At 40.6% G+C, this 17,962-nt stretch overlaps 4 protein-coding genes and 1 long non-coding RNA gene across 8 annotated transcripts in view; 2 read left to right on the forward strand and 3 right to left on the reverse strand.

The window, feature by feature from the left end:
- Positions 1-34: 34 nt before the first annotated feature.
- Positions 35-2,209, forward strand: mkks (MKKS centrosomal shuttling protein). 2 transcript variants are annotated; one of them, XM_088385594.1, is made up of 5 exons: positions 35-212; positions 891-1,109; positions 1,329-1,510; positions 1,599-1,709; positions 1,780-2,209. In XM_088385594.1, the coding sequence occupies exons 1-5, from the start codon at positions 125-127 to the stop codon at positions 2,200-2,202; spliced, it is 1,023 nt and encodes a 340-aa protein (XP_088241720.1). In that variant the 5' UTR covers positions 35-124; the 3' UTR covers positions 2,203-2,209. The 2 variants fall into 2 exon arrangements, with proteins under 2 accessions (XP_088241720.1, XP_088241719.1); XM_088385593.1 differs by having other exon boundaries at positions 35-1,109.
- srd5a2b (steroid-5-alpha-reductase, alpha polypeptide 2b) lies at positions 82-4,502 on the reverse strand. Of its 2 annotated transcripts, XM_088385600.1 has the most exons (7): positions 4,098-4,502; positions 3,714-3,874; positions 3,493-3,594; positions 3,264-3,414; positions 3,090-3,165; positions 1,831-1,938; positions 82-1,036 (listed from the first exon to the last, which is right to left on the reverse strand). In XM_088385600.1, the coding sequence occupies exons 1-5, from the start codon at positions 4,370-4,372 to the stop codon at positions 3,099-3,101; spliced, it is 756 nt and encodes a 251-aa protein (XP_088241726.1). In that variant the 5' UTR covers positions 4,373-4,502; the 3' UTR covers positions 82-1,036; positions 1,831-1,938; positions 3,090-3,098. The 2 variants fall into 2 exon arrangements, with proteins under 2 accessions (XP_088241726.1, XP_088241725.1); XM_088385599.1 differs by having other exon boundaries at positions 1,831-3,165.
- A 523-nt stretch (positions 4,503-5,025) lies between these two features.
- Positions 5,026-10,731, reverse strand: memo1 (mediator of cell motility 1). The gene is made up of 9 exons (XM_088385598.1): positions 10,275-10,731; positions 9,074-9,155; positions 8,913-8,981; positions 8,605-8,717; positions 8,402-8,513; positions 8,004-8,146; positions 7,830-7,906; positions 7,614-7,718; positions 5,026-7,380 (listed from the first exon to the last, which is right to left on the reverse strand). The coding sequence occupies exons 1-9, from the start codon at positions 10,333-10,335 to the stop codon at positions 7,249-7,251; spliced, it is 894 nt and encodes a 297-aa protein (XP_088241724.1). The 5' UTR covers positions 10,336-10,731; the 3' UTR covers positions 5,026-7,248.
- Positions 10,732-11,185: 454 nt separating this feature from the next.
- spast (spastin) lies at positions 11,186-14,624 on the forward strand. Its single transcript, XM_088385595.1, has 16 exons — positions 11,186-11,583; positions 11,666-11,749; positions 11,814-11,897; positions 12,108-12,268; positions 12,336-12,448; positions 12,520-12,613; positions 12,690-12,764; positions 12,904-12,975; positions 13,066-13,141; positions 13,241-13,332; positions 13,430-13,509; positions 13,602-13,644; positions 13,719-13,798; positions 13,887-13,957; positions 14,041-14,081; positions 14,159-14,624. Exons 1-16 carry the CDS (start codon positions 11,466-11,468, stop codon positions 14,282-14,284), a joined length of 1,410 nt encoding a protein of 469 aa, XP_088241721.1. The 5' UTR covers positions 11,186-11,465; the 3' UTR covers positions 14,285-14,624.
- Positions 14,625-15,173: 549 nt separating this feature from the next.
- Positions 15,174-17,962, reverse strand: part of LOC148393390 (uncharacterized) — a 31,071-nt gene continuing 28,282 nt past the window's right edge. For both annotated transcript variants that reach the window (XR_015860546.1, XR_015860548.1), the window contains one exon: positions 15,174-15,255. This is a non-coding gene — a long non-coding RNA (uncharacterized LOC148393390). The remainder of the gene's footprint in view (positions 15,256-17,962) is intronic.

A 17,962-nucleotide genomic window follows, 5' to 3' on the forward strand; every position in this document is an offset into this window, starting at 1 on the left:
TACAATCAGGCAAAGCCGTAATTTGCAACACCGTTTTTAAACTCTGCAGTTTAGTCAACCAATTCATCCGCAAGAACCACATTTTCCCTATTTGGTGTTCAAATGAACATTTAAGGGAAATGCGATGTCTCGACTCGTTAAGAAATCCCCAGCGCTTTGCACGGATCAACCATTGGAAAACAGTGACATTTTGAACAAGCTTCATCTTTTGGGTCAGCTTCTCAGATCTTGTTATGGTCCCTCGGGTAGACTAAAACACATTCATAACAACATCGGAGGGCAAGTTGTGACCACCTCAACATCATCAGTGCTACTTCCAGCCATTTATTCATCAACACCGTTACTCAATCTAATTTTAGCCTCTGTTCGCAGCCACGTATCTCGCTTTAGTGACTGCGGGTTGTTTGCAGCTATACTTTGTGTAGCTCTTATTGAAAAAGTCAAACTGTCTGGTCTAGGACAAAATGAAGCTGTCAGGATAAATAAACACCTTTTGGGTCTGTGTACCGATTACCTTCACCAAGAAGCGTGTGGTTGTAAAGTGAAGCTCGACTTTTGCAGTAGCCAAAACTTAATCAAGTTGGCTGACAGTATTCTCTGCAGCAAACCAGCCAGTATGTTAACAGAGTATGAAGCATTTCACATCAGCAAGTTGGCAGTGCAAGCCTTTTTACTAACTGTACCATCTAACAGCTCTGGTACAGTAACTCTGGGCAAGACAGTAATTGTGTCCATTGAGGGTGTTTCTGTAATGGAATCTGCAGTGTTTCCGGGATTATTAATTGAAATTCCAGATGGTTTTGAGAGCTTGGACTTGATGACTCAACCATGCGAACCCCTCCGTGTGGTATTATTCAGCACATCCCTTGCTGGTGACCTTTCTGAAATAGGAGATGGACCGATTGAGGTCCAATATGGCGCTGACATGGAATCTCAGATCCTGGATCACCTCCTCGATATGGGCAAACAGGCATTGAAAGATGACGTGAAGCTATGTGTTTGTCAGAAGGTTATCCATCCAGTTCTGCAGCAATACCTAAGGAGTCACGGCATCATAGTCGTGGAAAGGGTGGGAATTAATCTCATGGAGCCGCTTACTCAACTCACAGGTATCCGCAACTTGAGACATTATTGCAATGTCAGCTATTAATTTACAGCCCTCAAATATTGCATACAGTATATAATTGGTCTAATGATGGAAATGTATTAAATCATTTCTAGTAATATCAGAAATCTGGGTAAATGTTTAACATTTTAATCCATTCATTTAGTTTAATGTGAATTATAGCTGTGGCTTTATTCATCACACTTTTTGTTTACCTCAACAGGGGCTCAACCTGTGGCAACATTACACACGACAATCCCACACAAGGTCTATGGAAAAGTGAGGAATGTAACCTCAAGACATTTTGGATCCAAGACTATGCTGCATTTATATCCTGCTGAGGAGTCTGTGATTTGTACCACAATCCTCTGTCACAGGAATGAGACGATGTTAAATGAACTGAAGGTACGATTTAAAAAAAAAAAAAAAAGTAAAGGTGGATACACAATGCCATATCCGATATTGTTTATTTTTGTCTATGTGGCCTTGAAAGGTGGCATTTCAGAAGACGGAACACGTGCTACGACTTACCCTGAGGGAACCGTTTGCTTTACTTGGAGGCGGGTGCACTGAGACCCACTTAGCTGCTTACATCAGACATCAAGTAAGAGTGATTTCTATTTTGTCTTAATTGCTGTCTATTTCCTCTACTGATTCCCCCATTATAATCCTAGTGTGCCGCCACTTCAAGCGCATCAGTGTTAGGTTGCCTGCAAATGGAGTACCTTCTTGGCGTGGAGGCTTTCTGCAGCTCTCTTGAGTCCGTGGCTGCAGCACTACAGCATGACACTCGGGATTCTCTCATTGATCTGACTTGTGCTCACCACTGGACTCTTCCAAAAGATGTGACACAAGAGGACATTGAGAGTTTAAACAGCAAGTGTGGCTGTGGGCTGATAAAGAGTAACCAGACTAAGAAGTGGTGTCACTTGAATACTAAATATGCTGTCTTCTCACCTGCATCCTTGTCTCAAGATGAAGCTGTGCATGTAGATGTGATTGACTCCTTCACAGCAAAACTAAATGCTTTACAAGTTGCTATAGAAACTGCAAATGTTGTCGTCGATATACGATATACAATACAAGATATGAACTGACTCAAAATATTAAGAGTGGTTTATGACAACAACAAAACTACAATCTGGACTCGTCACCAGTTGATCACAAACCGCATAGAGATTCAAATGCACACTATCACTGAGTTGGAGATGCTTCAAGCACGTACCACTGCGAGGAGACCTCATGGTAGACTCAAGACACGTTGGCTAGCCTGGGAACATCTTCAAATTTCCCCCAGAATAGCTGGACAAAGTCGTTGGGGAGAGGGCTTCATTGCTAAAACTGCTGCCCCCACGACTTAACCCCAGATAAGCGGAGGGAAATGCATGGATGGACCCAATAGCATAACACACATGTGTTTTCCCCTTCCCTTTTAATTCAAAGCAATACAAGTACATGAGGAAAATTTATATTATGAACTATCAATTTACAAAACATTAAAAACAACTTCTGGTTTCCTAAGAAGAACATGCAAATTGCTTTGGTTTATCAACTAGATGTGTGCCGTAAGATTGATCACCGTGACTGAATATGGGGAAAAATGGAACATTTGCTTTGCAGAGTTTCAACACGCCTTGTTTTCCCAGACCTTGCCTGAGGCCCCTTAGTTAACTAACCATTTACATAAATGCCAGAGTAGCAAAATTGCATCAAGCAACACTTACAGTATGCCTTTATCTCTAATCATTTTCAAGCCAGAACCTTTTGAAGCATAAAAAGTCAATGTTTTAGTGAGGCAAGGCGTATCTATCCTACAAGGGAAACTGACTTAAAAGTTACAGTATGGTTTGGATCTTTCCAAGTGACAGACTGTAAATGTATTTAGCACTTACTGTCAGCAATACGCTTTTAACCAGTAAACCAGCTTTTAAACATGAACAAAATAAAAGTAGCAAATTCTGCAGCCCTTTCTTCATTGTCTTACCACAATTTCTCAAAGTAAATATGGAATGAGAGCCTTTCGTGACTTGGGGTATTCCTTGAATTTACCCTTGTAAAACCTAAAAAAAACCAACAACAACAAAAAAAGCAAATTCTGTCACTCAGTTGGAATGCGTTATGTTATTTTCCACACAGCTAAGTTTCTAGTAATAATCACCTGTGATGGTAAATAGCTCTTGGACCTACAAAGCATGTCGTAAATACAGCAAACGAGAGCGATGGAAGGCCCCATGTGGCTATAGCGTAGCCAAACCACTCGATAATCTCTCCAAAGTAATTTGGAGCAGATACGTACTCGAAAAGGCCTCCTGAAAGAAAACATGAAAAAACAATTCCACACATAGCTAATACTATAGGAGTTAACTGGGGTCTAAACTTTTTCTTACCTTTGGGCACCTTGTAAATCACTTCCCCATTTTTCCTTAAGTTACGTAGACAATAATCACTGTGCAAATTGATTGCCATTCCAGTGTAAAAAAGTAATAAACCTAAAAGAAGTCCTCCTGATTATTCATCACAAATAATTTCGCTATAAAGCACTGCACATCTGAATGAATGATTCACTTTATAATACAATGTAACAAAATGTAGCCTATGTGATACCCACCGATTTTAAGACGACAGTCGGTTTTCCACCCGTCCAGCTGTGCACAATGCAATAGGTAATGTCCCTGCAAGAACCCATTTGCAGATGTAAACATCATTGCTCCCAACATCACATTCAATGGGTAAGATCGTCCTTTGGTCAGAAGTGAATAGATGAATGTCCTGGGGGGTTGAAAGAGGGTTCACAAAGCAAGTTGAACATTTACAGTATCTGCCAGTCTCTATTATTTATCACTTTTAAATATTTGTGCTCTTGATGCACTAACATCAGGTTCCTTACTGTAATTGTTTTGCTCGCACTCTTGCCAATAAAATCTAGTTATGTCATGGCTGTCTCTGTACTGTTATCTGCAGACGGAGCTCTTCACGACTGCGTTTCTTTTACCTGTGAAAATAGTGTAGGCAAAAGGTTCCAAGTAGAAGCATCTTTCCCACATTGTTGGGTTTTTGCGGAATGAGCATCAGAAGTATTGGGATCAGAATAGCTGGTAACTCCTGAAGGAACCAAGCCAGACTGGCTGGCACCACCCCGGTGTGAGGCGTGTGTTCCATGTGGCGGCCATAGCAGGTTTGGATTTTCTTGTGGTGGTAGAGGTGCCATAGTCCTGCCAAGACCATGCCAAAGCTGAGATAGTTAAGCAAATCCTTATTGCAGTACATACTGTCAAGTCTGTTTTATTTATTTCCCTATTATGAAATCCTCAGAAATGTCAACCAGCCACCGCGAAAGCTCTCAAAAGCAAAGAGAGGTGTGTCCACTATGCCTTTGTGTGCATATACAAATGTGAATAATTTTTGTTCACTCTTTGAAGACATCGGCCTTAAGAAAAAAATGCTGTCAGCAACAACATCTTATGTAATTGTACCATTAATGTAATGCATAACATTATGGTTAATGTTATTTTAAATAGGTTTGGAGTTTACTTTTCCAAACAAAAGGGAGTTTATTAGGTTCAATTGCCTAACCTACAGTAAAACCTCCCGGGTACCTGAACTTCCTGTTGAAGGAGAGGAATCACACACAAAAATAAACAACTTTGAATATATAGAAGCTTAGAAATCAATTGCTGAGGAGCAGCACAGTCAGTGACTTACAGTATCCAGGTAGGACTTTTTTTCCTTTAAGTAATTTGAGGTTCCATTGTCTACTTTAAAGCATAAGCACAATGTTCTTTGTATTCTATCTTTATGTTCTATCATCTTTGATAAAAGAGCAACTATCTGCATTTCATCAGATTACATATTTTGAGCAGTACTGTCACTTATTTCATTTGGATTTATAAGTGTATATAAGGAAATACAAGACAACATACTTGCTTTTCAGTATATTTTACTTGCTTTGTAACATAAATCCTTTGCCTTATCTGGAGAATCTCTTGCGATGCTTTGCCAGTGGAACCTGAGATCAAAAAACTCCGTTTCGGGAGTAGTATATTTTCGGAAAATGATGTAAGTTACCGTGTTCTTAACAAGAAGAAAAAAAATACACAGGAAAAAAAATCTAAAATACAAATATTAGAAAGCAAAAGAACAGTGTTGAGGTTCAGGCTTTGTCTTAGTACAGGAGTTGGGTGAGGTGGCGGGGGGACAACCACCACTCCCTGTTGATGAAAGCAAATGGGAAACAATTGGTGGCACTGGAGAACAACAGAGGGGGGGGGGGGGGAGTTCACACACACACGTGGACTGAAGGTGGCATTTGTGGGAACCAGGTAAAGAAGGCCAGGGTGGGGTGTGGTGGGCAGGGCACATAGCGAAAAAACGATTACACTTTCTAAATAAGACTATTTGTGAGAATACACGATAAATGTGTTCGTGCAATGTTGATAAAAAGGCACAACAACACAGTGTGTCATGCTTTACTGGTTTGAAATCAACACCAGACCAAGTGACTGGTGACTCAATTTGCAGTCTGTGGCCACATTGTTTCAAACAAAAGTATTTTCTTTACTTTCATATGGTGGTGAGGACAACAAACGTCGAGAGGACTACATCATCTACAGTGATGATTACAGCTCAACTATTCTTGGAATATTTTAGTTGAAGTATTTTGTTTCCCCCAACTATGTTTTCAAAATGTGGACACACCACATTACAATTTCAGATTAGAAAGTTGCCCAGTTCACAAGAATTTACCCACCTAATTATCATCAAATCCAGCAACTTCTTCCAGTGTTCATTGAGAAGCGGCTAAAGCTTCCTCTTCAAAAGTGTGTGTGTGGGGTGGGGTTAATGAACTCGTTTGTGTTCAACATTTTTTTTTAAATGGAAAACTCAAGAGAATCCCCGTGTCAAAAACGGCAGGATGATGGAAACCGTGTGCTGCCAGAAATATATTGCCATGAGTCAATGCTCCCGTCACAATCAACCAACTGTGGCATTCTGTTTCTGTATGCACTTAACCGCCTCATTATGGGGCACATTTCATTTAGCAGATGTAACTGCTAAATTCCAACTACAGCCAAGCATTATGGCTTTGTGCAGATAAAGTAAAAAGCTTTAATGCCACTCGTGATTAAATTCAAACACTCCCAACGCTTTCTGTTGTCATATGTTAACAGTCTCATGATTCCAAATTTGAAATTGAACCAAAACATTCAAACAAATGCTGATAATGTCCCTACAGTAAACGGGCAGGGGGTAAACAACCATCTTTTCCAAGACATGATTGGCAATTTGCACACTTCACCGGAATTTGTATCTTTAAAATGGAACGCTTTGTCGCACCACTGGTTTAATGGGGAAAATTATGTTGATGACTAAAAACCATCTACGACAACACTGCTTGTGTCCAAATCCACACAGTAATCAGTAAATACAACAGCTACTAAAACTAGATAGGGGATAAATAAGATTTTGTTAAAAATAAAATAGATTAAAACAAGTTGAAGTAATGTGAGCTTTATCTGGTTTTGGTTTTGTAAAGCAGGGGGTTAGTGAACGCAACTAAATGCAGCCCTTTTGTTCAAAATGCCAACATACTACGCGAAACTGGTTTGACATAGCTGAAAAAACACTTCTTTAGCTTTCCTGTAATATATCACTATTTTTGATTTCCATATCCTGCGGATTTGTTGTTTTCATTATTTATCTGAGGAAGATTACATGAGCATGAACCACCAAGTGTCCGATGATTGCTTATCACAACTCCAAATCCATTGAGTTCAAAGGGACAGGGGACGACTGTGGCCCTCACAAGAGCCCAAATAAGATCGCCACTTAATTCAAACCATAATCATGTTAAACCTTATCTGACCTCTAAATTTTTCCATCGACCTATCGTCTCAGAATGTCGCTTTGAAACTGAAATATTCCACCTAATATTCTGAGACTGACAGCGAACTGGGAGGATAGTGGGGAAAAAGACAGGAGCGCTGGGAGGGTAACGTGGCTGAGTCCTTCCTGCAAATAGAAGACTTTGCTTTTTTTTGAGGGGGGGGTTAAGGTAGGGGGGCAAGCGTGTATAGGTCTGGTTATGGCAATAGATAATAAACGGCAGGGCTGCGATGATGCAGTGACCCCTGCGCTCATCGACCTCAATGAACGATGAGCGCCCCCGCAGCGTAGCTCACAGAGCTGTCCTGCCAGTTTCTGCACTCGCTCGACTGAGCGTAGTTCAGAAAACTGAAGTTCATGTCTATACCGCTCTTCCTCAGCTCTGCCACAGCCTGAAAGACATCAAAACACACAACGCTGACTTAACATGCGCTCAGTGTTCTCATGCTTTTATTTAATGTTCCTTGACCGTTTGCAAAAAATCTTATGAACTTCACTTCCAGTACAGTTCAACTTGCCTCTGTATATATGTACATCCATCCATTTTTTATTACTCTTCCTGAGTGTTTTGGCGGTGAACTATGGGGCAGCTCTGTCTATTTGTTATTCCTCCCCATTTACTCACATTTAGCAGCACTCCAATGGGGTGACGCCCACAGATGGTATTGCGGTACTTTTTCAGGTAGTTGGTGAACGGCATGGGATCCAACTGTTCTATAATGCCCATCCCCTTTCAAGACAAAGAGATAACACACAATGGATGACTTTCACTAGGAGTGCATTCTATTCTGAAAACAATTCTTTCTGAAAAGAACACACTCCAAAGACTGACATTGTTTACCATTTTGTCAAGATGCTCAATTGACCTGTAGATTTCCCCTTGAGATTGATCATAGTATGTGTATCGGAACCGCTGACCTTAACAAACAAAAACAAGTCAACCTTTTTAAGAATCGCTAAAATGCATACGTATATATGCGCGTCATTTCCATTCCTTATGTTTATCGGAACTGACCCCAGTGGCAGAAGTCCGATGAGATAACGAAAAGGTTGGAAGGGTCTGCCAGGTACTTGCTGAGCAGCTTCCCGTACTCTTGTTCCTTGGACTCGCTCAGAGCTCCCACTAGCACGGGCACGATGCTGAAGTCATCTTTGTAGCTGACAGGAATTTGGAATCAATCAGTGAAAACACTCAGGGTGCAGTAATGTAAGGGAATGATTGCACCAATGTGATTCATGTTTAAGCATGTGCTGTAAATAGCTCTTATAACGGCACTATCTGAATACATGAAACAACCCGCAAGCACACCTTCCACAAAATTATTCCCTATATGCTGTCACGATGCCCAGATTTGTGTCCATTCAGCCTTTGTTTACATCCAGCTTATTATTTTGTAATGAAACATGAATTACCTTTCCATGGCTTTAGCAGTATAAGGCAAGTGCATTTCAATACTGTGCTCATCTTCGTCCGTCTGCATGCTCATCCTCTCAAACAACCCTGTTTTCCAGAGGTCAGCATAAACTGAAAATCAGAGATTAATTGTAATTAATCGGATAGCCAAATAGCATTCACACGAAGGTGATTTTCATTTGTTCTAATCATCTCATCATACCCTTCTGGTCGATTCTCAGGTCATACAAAGGTGTCCTGTAGACGTCAGCTGTTGATAGGGCACAGCGGGAGAGGGGCACATGGTGAGAGGGTCCCAGGATGAACACCCTACGACTGAAGAGTAAAAGACATCGTGTCACTCCACAGTACCAGAACCTCAGAAGTGCCTGTTAAGTTGTATCATTTGGAGGGCAAAGTCATAAAAGGTTTTTTCAAGCTTGATTTCACGAAATACTGTCTGAGCAAGTCTCTGGATTTGACCTGAGAGGTTTCACTATACTTTTAAACAAAGACTCATCAAAGACTTACGTAACAGAAGGGTCAACCTGCTTGTAGGCATGCGCGGCACAAGCACCACAGTAGGTATACCCTGCATGCCTGCAAAAAAAAATAAAAAATAAAATTGCAACACAAATGAGATGGCTTGGAAGCCAAGATAACATTTCTCTTCAGTTTTTCAATGTGATTACGGAGCTATGATGGCTCTGGCGGGTTTGATTGTAGACTGTGCTTGCGACAACCAGCCTTCTAGTTGTGCATTCAGCTGGGCTCCTGAAAATAGATGGAAAAGACCAATAAAAGATGGCATACTTATTTTTATATTGTTTCAGCTAAGAATACTTTGAAATGGCAAAATGATTTGGCAATCTAATGATCTTAATTATAAGTATTTGTATCTGTATATATCTTGGGCCAGTATTTTCTTGGTATCGGATCAATATCAAACTATGCAGTATGACCACTATTTTTTGAGGAAAGAGGCACACCCTGAGAGGTTATACTTTGCAGAGGTATGCAACTGCACTGCAAGAGACTGTGAGGTGTTTCTAAAACTGAACCGTCTTATGTAGCTCAATTAATAAAAACCTGAAATGCTTGTGTTAAAATAGATTTTTTAAAATTATTATTATTAGTTTTAACAGGTGTGCCTAAACTGCATCCAGGGTGCACAAATAAAACATTGGTTGAGGATACCATCCCTGCATATTTACAAATTCAAGTTAAAACAACAGTTTTTGTGGGTGCATCAATTCTGAATACAGTGATAATGCAGCTTTTTCATATCGAGCAAAGGAAACGACATATAGAACAAACTAGCTATCATTACAATGCAGACAGGGAGGCTTAAAGGGATAACTGGCTGCTGAGGTGGGGGAAGGGGGGAACGTGGATGCGCGATGTTGTTACCCTAACCTAGCTGTTTGTCTTTCAGCAGGGACTGTTAAACGGCATAACTAAAAGCATTCCAGTGTTGCACACTATTAAACGAGGTCATAACAAGACTGAAATGTATCTTCATGGCATCAAGAGTTGCGGCCATGTTTTATATAGCTATGTTAAGCAAGACTGTCACACTGGTCTTTTTTGCTCGAATTGTTGGAAACTGTTGAACTGTAGATATCTTGTTAAACACAAACGAGAATAAATGGTAGAAATTGCCGAATGACAATGAGCGAGCAAGACAAGCTACTGCTAAATGTTAGCTATCTTATCTCCATCAACAAATGAAACGTTGTCTAAAGCTCTCGATTTGGGGGGTTGCTTTCACTAGGTATTAAAGACGAAACTACAAAATGCTAAAAAAGCAAAACATGCAGTGCTGGGGGGGATCAAAGACAAAAGGCAGCTATCACACGGTGTGCTAACGCCCGGTGCTGTGTTGACAATTACCCGAAGCAGAGTACCAGCTCCCGGCGTGACTTGCTTCTCTGCACACCACTCGGTTGGACATCTTGGTTCCAAAGCTGCCTATTTTGGTGTAGTTAGGTCTTGTCAGTCGATTAAAATCTAATTGTAAACCAGTGTCAGCAAACACGTCTGGGAATTGATGGCTGTGGCTAACTTGTTAATGGAGAAGAGACAAAGAACAGTTGGGACTGAGGGAAACAGTCGGCTCAGTGGCTTGCGGGCTAAAGTGTTCCGTCAGCTGCTGTTGACCGGTTCGTCGAGAGGGGGAACCGACGTTCAGACAAGCAGCTCAAACTACAAAGTACAAAAATTCAAACACATCGGGCGCAATCAGAAAGAACAACACTAGAATTTCAGATAGTTGTCACGGGAAAAAAAAAAAAAAAACACGAGGAAAATGTTGGTTTGATTGATGAGCAAGTCAGCCAAGGGGCGTCGCCGAAGTTGTCCTAGTGATGACTTTCAACAACTGTGATTGGCTGAGACCCATAGGCGGAGTCTCGGACGTGACGTAACTGTTGGCAACCATTAATTTTTATTTATTTTTATTTTTAATATTTTTTTGTATTTTATTTTTTACACACACATGTAGTGTGTTAAAACGCATATTTCCTACCACATAACGCTACGTGGTAAGCCTGACACTTTCTAAATCAGTTCCATATTTGTAAAATAATTTAATCAGTTGAATTGTGAGTGTCTTGAATACAGAGTACATCAACATGAAAAATTAACTGAAAAATTATGAAATATCTCAAAAAGCAGTTATCCCATAAACCAATGTTTCGTTTTGTCTCTTTAAGTGTGCTGCATTCTATTTCCGACTCCAAAACAAACTAAAAAAATGCTATTATTTTGAAAATATCTACGGAATACTTTTTATTCACTACGCGCTTGGACAAGAGGGCGGAGCTTGAATGCGAAGGCGGAAGTTAGTGATCGCTTTCGGAAATCAATACCGTACGTCCAAATCGTATCATAGACCACCATGAACAAGAATACAGTACTATTTTCGGGATAATCTTCCGATAAGTTAAACTATCGTAAATATATTGATGCCGATGTATCTGAGAATCCAGATGTATCGATCTGACTACAATGGTTTAGCCTAACTTCACCGCATTGTGCTAAATAATATGCTAAAGTCTGAGCTGTAGATTTACAAAAGGAGTGATGTCGGTAAAAACAAATGCGAGTAACGGCAGAGATACTGGCGAAGTGGTTAAAAACCATCATAAGCAAGCGTTTGAGTATATATCCAAAGCACTGAGGATCGACGAAGATGATACAGGTATGTTTACGGTGCCCATGGGTACCATCTTACTTGTTTGCGGTTCTGTGACAGCTTTCTAAGAACTCTTGTGTGGTGGCAGGAGAGAAGGAGGAGGCTCTACAGTGGTACAAGAGGGGAATTGTTGAGCTCGAAAGCGGCATCGCGGTGACGATCACGGGACAAGGTAGGAACCGAGCAATTAGGACAATACTGTATGCTTGCTTTTACGCTAATTTAGCTGTCAACAGGGGAGCAGTATGAGCGGGCCAAAAGACTTCAGGATAAAATGATCACCAACCTCACCATGGCTAAAGACAGACTTGCTCTTTTAGGTAAGAAACAATCTGATTTTGTTCCATATAATTCTCCTACGGGCACATCTTCTATATGGTTCTTAGCCTTTCTGTGTGGGGATTGCATATTCTCCCCTTTTCGGTAGACACTAGTCAATGTTTTTCTAACAAATATGTTAGGGTCTTATGGATGCTGTATCTGCTTGACAAAAAAATAAATAATAATTAGTACTGTTGGTGTCTGTACAGAGAGCACTTTGGCTTCCAAAGGGAGGATTCGACCCCAGAATGCTCCAGAAAATGTTCCAAAACAAACGAAACCTAAAAGTCAGACTGCGGTCCAAGGGGGGTCCAAAAACTCCAGGCCCTCTACAGCAGGAAGACCACCTTATAGAGCCCCCGATTTAAAGGTAAATGACTTTAATAATCATGTGTCTTGTTATGATGGAGGTTGAGATATTATTTGTCGTTGCGAAGGTAACACCACAAGCGGGTAGACATTCAAAGCAGCCCCAAAAGAAGCAGCTGAAAAATTTCAAGAATGTGGACAGCAAACTGGCAAACATGATCCTGAATGAAATTGTAGACACGTAAGTGGAAATAATGCACTTTTCGAGAAAAGATTCTGTAGTTATTCCGTGTTTTCATGTCTTCATTTCAGTGGGGCATCTGTAACATTTAATGATATTGCTGGCCAGGATCTGGCCAAACAAGCACTCCAGGAAATTGTCATTCTTCCTTCCTTAAGACCGGAGGTGAACGTCTCAATATGTGTCATGGTCACCGTAATATGCACCGCATTTCATGATTGGTCAATCTTTCCCTGTGTAGCTCTTCACTGGGTTGAGAGCTCCTGCACGAGGTTTGCTCTTATTCGGCCCACCAGGAAATGGGAAAACTATGCTGGTGAGTGAATTAGTAATGAGTGGTGTATTTTTTCCCATGCGAGAAGAAGCATGGATGCACTTGACTCTCACACCAAAACCAATTTTGTTGTTTGTGTGTTCAGTCAGCAATTGAATGCAGTTTTTGCTTCCTTTACTAGGCAAAAGCAGTTGCGGCAGAGTCAAACAGCACATTCTTCAACATGAGTGCAGCCAGTTTGACGTCAAAATACGTAAGTGCAGTCAAGATTGTACATGTGATCATTTTAATTGGTACTTTTTTCCCCCTGTGATGTTCACCATCCACTGTAACCTCTTTTCAGGTGGGAGAGAGTGAGAAGCTTGTCCGAGCATTGTTTTCTGCTGCCAGGGAGTTACAGCCCTCTGTCATCTTCATTGGTTGGTATTGTACACTTAGACTGGACCCTTCCACCCAAATTAGACCCCCTTTATATTTATATTTGAACAGCCATATTCTGATTTTGCATCCACTTTTAGATGAAGTGGACAGTTTGCTCTGTGAGAGGCGGGAAGGAGAGCAGGAGTTCTCACGTCGTTTAAAAACAGAGTTCCTCATTGAATTTGATGGGGTAAGAGGTTTCGGACATTTAATGCTCACGATGCAAATTACATGTTGTAGTTATTGCTGCGTCCTTATTGTCACATTGGTGTGCTTTTCTGGGTCAGGTGCAGTCTGGAGGAGATGACAGAGTGCTTGTCATGGGAGCCACCAACAGACCTCAGGAACTAGATGAAGCAGTGTTAAGGTACCTCACTGTACCCTTTTGTTCTGCACAACCATCACTCCTGTTAGTTTTTTTTTTTATGGATCATCTGTGTTCTCTGATATATCCTGCAGGCGCTTTGCAAAAAGAGTCTACGTGGCATTGCCTGATGAGAAGGTATTTACCATCCCTACCAAAGTCAGGGTTTCTTTTGCTGTCAGCCTATAAATGTTGATGTTCTATTTTGTCAGACGAGAGTCACACTTCTGCAACATCTTTTAGCAAAGCATGGGAGTCCACTGAGCAATAATGAGTTGTGCTGGCTTGCAAAGTGAGTTTGTTATAGTCACCATGTCTATATTTACAACTTTACCCCGCAAGATTTTATGATGAACGTGCCACACTTTCTGTATTAATAGAGCAACTGCAGGGTATTCTGGAAGTGATCTGACATCCTTGGCTAAAGATGCTGCACTGGGGCCAATCAGAGGTAGGAACCTTTCAACTGATGAATGATTGCATCTTGTCCCGTAGGTAAGATTTAAGAGTTAATGTGAAAATCTTCTCACACAGAATTGGGACCAGACCAAGTTCGTCACATGTCTGCTAGTCAGGTTAGTATATGCAATCAATGATGTTCCTTCTACTTAGTTTGGAAATTAATCTAAGATATCCTCCTCTCATTTTCAAGATGCGCAACATCAAGATTAAAGACTTTGAGGATTCCCTGAAGCGCATCAAGCCCAGTGTTAGCCCAGCAACTCTCAACATGTACAACAAATGGAACAAGGACTTTGGTGACACAACTGCATTTTGAATTTGATTCATTTGCGTTTCAAAATAATGTAACATTAATAATGTGGATAAATACTAACAACAGAGATCGTTTGGCAAACTTATGCTTGTACTAATTTGATTTGAGTACAAATTTGCATTTCTTGTAATACAAGGAAAATGTGTCTGACATTTTCTATGACTTTCAATATATTGTTATAGTAAGAAACTGTTCTTGTATTTTATTTTCAAGAACGTTCTATTTTTGACCTTCCACAAGAGGGCAGCACACTGATGTAAGTCAGAATCGCTCTGTACCAGAATGTTATTTTGTGTAAAAATTATTTTTTTCCCCGAAAGAATAAAATAGGACTGAAATCTTACTTTGTTTAGTATTTTCTTCAGTATATTACTTGTTACAATTACCACATTTGAGTAATCTGCATAAAAATGTCTCTGGTCATGTGTCCAACACATACATTTGAGTATTTAAATTTCAATAATTGCATTACTGAGATACTGCAGATATGTCTGAAGCTTCTCTACAATTCTTCTCTGTGATCTTGCTGCATCTGGAATAAACCTCTTTTGCAAGTATAGCTACAGATGAGTGGAATGCTGTGAAATTGAAAATAAATACCCTCTTTTGCAATCTTGGCCACTGAAGAAATATGAGTTGAAATTCTGTCGTGTGTTCATGCACATGCATGTAGAACAGATCACAGAGGTGATAAGTGAAATTATCTACATCGAGACCTCACGACCAGCCAAAAAGAGACCAACCAGTTTGCAGATGAAGGTGCTCGTTTTATCATTAAGTGTTGTGGAATAGTTTAGTGGGCTGTAGTAAATGTGTGTGGTTAGAGAGCTTTAATTTCGTGCTACTTTTTCCCTCTTAAAACTTAAACCGAATGTGACGTGATTCCCACTTGCCTTCCTGTGGTCAAGCTGTGGTGTTAAATGCGGTTCACGTGGTCCGGCAGCTGCATCATCTTCTTTGAGGCTGTTTACTCACTGTGAAAAATGCAAACATTTATTTATGGTTATTGATTTAGTGCCACAATGCTGTCCTCGGATTAGTATTTGCACTCTGCTGTTGCTTGCCAAATGAATGCATGAATACACCTCCGGCGTTTTTTGTTTTTTTAACTAACACGTCATGTCTGAAGAGCTTCTTTCAGAGTATTTAGCATCCTCCCTGTTCTCACTGAGTCCATCTAGCAAAGCAAACACATGGTCCTTAAAGACAGACATGATGAATGACCTCATGATGTTTTCCACCACGTCTCTGTAAACAACACACGGATGTACAGGAGGCGCTGTAGTTTGTGGCCTCAAACATTCCTGACAAAGAATTGATGCACAAATAATCTGTATTTATGCAGGCTGTTGGACCTGACAGATGATACTTGTGGTACACCCTGATGGGCTGAAGACTCTCTTAAAAAAATGAATGCATTCTCTGATTATTCGATAGGCTGATGTGACCACATGAAGTGAAGGTGTTGTACGTACACATGGAATGACCAGGTCCACGTTTCAATCTATATTCTCTTTTATTCTATATTCCTACGTTCCTTTCCAGGTGTCCCTAAACTTTTATCCATATGCCTTTGGGATGACTGACTGCCTTCCTTCATGGTTGCGTGTCACCTCTACAGTGCCTCATTGATGCTTTGACCACAACATCCATTTTAAGGAAATACAGAATAGGTGATCATTTGATACTGACAAGTGAAAGAGCCCACCCTGTAGACGGTCGAATAATAGTCGACGCAGCAAGAACCCCTCTCTACTTGAACAAACAGTCTGGGAGTGTTTCTTCAAGTGGCTCCTCAAGAATGATATGTGGTTGGGAGGGTCTCGTTGAAATGTGCTACACGGGCGTCACTCGAACTCTTCTAGAGCTGTAAGGATTGTTTTTTGTGGAGGAATTAATTACAGTGTGGAAATATGTCCTTGAAGTTGTGCAAAAACGCAGAAACCGAATAAAGCATGGATGGATGGACAGACAGATGGAGGTCGACCAGCACCAACTGTGGTTGACTTTGTGCACTATTAACAAAACATTACATGTTGCTAATCTCATAGAGTGGATAATTATCAGAGAGGCAAGAAATGCTTAATTTCATTGCTAAAATCGAAAGATTTCTTATATTCCGGCCGCTTTTATTACCGTAAGGTTAAAGATGTGATTCAGGCTTAGCACAATGAAGGGCCTTCAGAAGTGACTTGTATCCATCCACTTTCCACTACTGGCTGCTTCTGTTCCAGTGGGCTTGCACACCTAATATGTCCTTTCATTCACCTTGGGACTGTTATCATTATGTCTCATGGGAGCCTGGAAGCCAAGCCTAATCGTGTATCCAATGGCAACATCTGTCTTTTATGAGCACATTTATTTTTGTTACTGTGTTTATTTACGCTATGCTCATATATGTGGGTGGGTCAGCGTGGAAAAACCGAGTGTCGCCGCTATTCAGATATATATGCACATATGAGCAGTCAACTTCACACTTGTCTTAGAGGGTTAAATGTGAGTCCTTTTAAATGTGACCAATTTTAGATCAATTTTCAAAACCGCTTATCGTCACTACAGTTGTTTTGAAATAGCTGTAATGACTACTACATGTACACAATCATTACATATCGCCTTGAGAAACTGCAGTTCGAATCCAACATGTTGTGGTTTGTTTCTGTTGTCATCCTATGTCTACTAACCCGCAGAGACAAGCTCAGCGTGTTTCCTTTTCATTTTTGCCAAACCAAGCCAAGTCAGCTCTCAGCACTGATATTGATGTTTTCATCCAAATGTCTGCATGAAAACAATACATGTCCTGCAATGCTGAACTCTCTGTGTTTAATTATTACAATCATCGTCAAATAGAAATTGAAATAGTAATGCATCAATCATCGTCAACACAGAATAGCTTACTCAGTTGTTTCAAATATAAGAATGTAACATATTATACACATACTGATTTACTGTTTTAAACCACACAACACAGACACACATACACGAGAAATTTCGGCTTTCTATTTTTGTTCGGACTATAGTTACATTGCTGTGCTCCTTAAGAGACCTATTGTGTGCATGTATACGGCTGTTGGTGTACATCATGGTACTTATCGAGGCCCCTTGAGTTTTTTGATTGGGACTTTATCCAAATTCTTTTAGACAGTATATATAATTTATGGCCATTCCTTGAAGTGAAGCAAGCTAATTATATGTATTTTCTGTCCAATCAAAACCAGAAAGCCGCAAAATGTGGGGACACGAGAATGAAACTCACTGCCGTGCCTCCACACGGCTTGCAAAGCCATAATCTTGGTAACGTCTAAAAGATCATATAGAGCCAAGTCATTGCAAACATTGACTTTTTGAGACGCATCACTTTTGTGTAAAGAGGGACTCTATTTGTTATGAGAAGAGCTTATTTGGATGCATACTATATTTTCCATGTGACGTTGAAGATCCACATTTAAAATAGGTCGGAGATGGACGTGTCAGGACGGCGCCTTGATACTAAGGGAAATAGGGCACAGTCCTGTCATGCTGCAGGCGATCTAACGGTGCATTCCTTCAGCTCATGTGCAGCCAAGACTCCCCGTAAGATGCAAACGTGCTGCAAGGACAACACACTCGCCATCATGGTCCCCTTTGCTGTCCTTCTGTCATCGTTCATGCAGGGAGAAGCTCTAACTCTGACCTCAATCAGGT

The sequence above is a fragment of the Syngnathus floridae genome, chromosome 9, assembly GCF_059516105.1.
Source record: "Syngnathus floridae isolate MCC-2025c chromosome 9, RoL_Sflo_1.0, whole genome shotgun sequence".
NCBI classification, from domain to species: Eukaryota; Metazoa; Chordata; class Actinopteri; order Syngnathiformes; family Syngnathidae; genus Syngnathus; species Syngnathus floridae.

Bases quoted from the DNA above. Each gene is read 5' to 3' on its own strand.
- mkks (XM_088385593.1), top strand. From the start codon at position 125: ATGTCTCGACTCGTTAAGAAATCCCCAGCGCTTTGCACGGATCAACCA. The intron at 1,511-1,598 runs GTACGATTTAAA...TGGCCTTGAAAG, and splicing joins CGATGTTAAATGAACTGAAG to GTGGCATTTCAGAAGACGGA. The intron at 1,710-1,779 runs GTAAGAGTGATT...TTATAATCCTAG, and splicing joins CTGCTTACATCAGACATCAA to TGTGCCGCCACTTCAAGCGC.
- srd5a2b (XM_088385600.1), bottom strand. From the start codon at position 4,372: ATGTACTGCAATAAGGATTTGCTTAACTATCTCAGCTTTGGCATGGTC. The intron at 3,875-4,097 runs GTAAAAGAAACG...TCAACCCCCCAG, and splicing joins TGCCTACACTATTTTCACAG to GACATTCATCTATTCACTTC. The intron at 3,415-3,492 runs GTAAGAAAAAGT...GTTTTCTTTCAG, and splicing joins GATTTACAAGGTGCCCAAAG to GAGGCCTTTTCGAGTACGTA.
- memo1 (XM_088385598.1), bottom strand. From the start codon at position 10,335: ATGTCCAACCGAGTGGTGTGCAGAGAAGCAAGTCACGCCGGGAGCTGG. The intron at 8,514-8,604 runs GTATGATGAGAT...TCTGATTTTCAG, and splicing joins CCTGAGAATCGACCAGAAGG to TTTATGCTGACCTCTGGAAA. The intron at 8,147-8,401 runs GTAATTCATGTT...AATTCCTGTCAG, and splicing joins ACTGCTAAAGCCATGGAAAG to CTACAAAGATGACTTCAGCA.
- spast (XM_088385595.1), top strand. From the start codon at position 11,466: ATGTCGGTAAAAACAAATGCGAGTAACGGCAGAGATACTGGCGAAGTG. The intron at 11,898-12,107 runs GTAAGAAACAAT...GTGTCTGTACAG, and splicing joins AGACAGACTTGCTCTTTTAG to AGAGCACTTTGGCTTCCAAA. The intron at 14,082-14,158 runs GTTAGTATATGC...CTCATTTTCAAG, and splicing joins GTCACATGTCTGCTAGTCAG to ATGCGCAACATCAAGATTAA.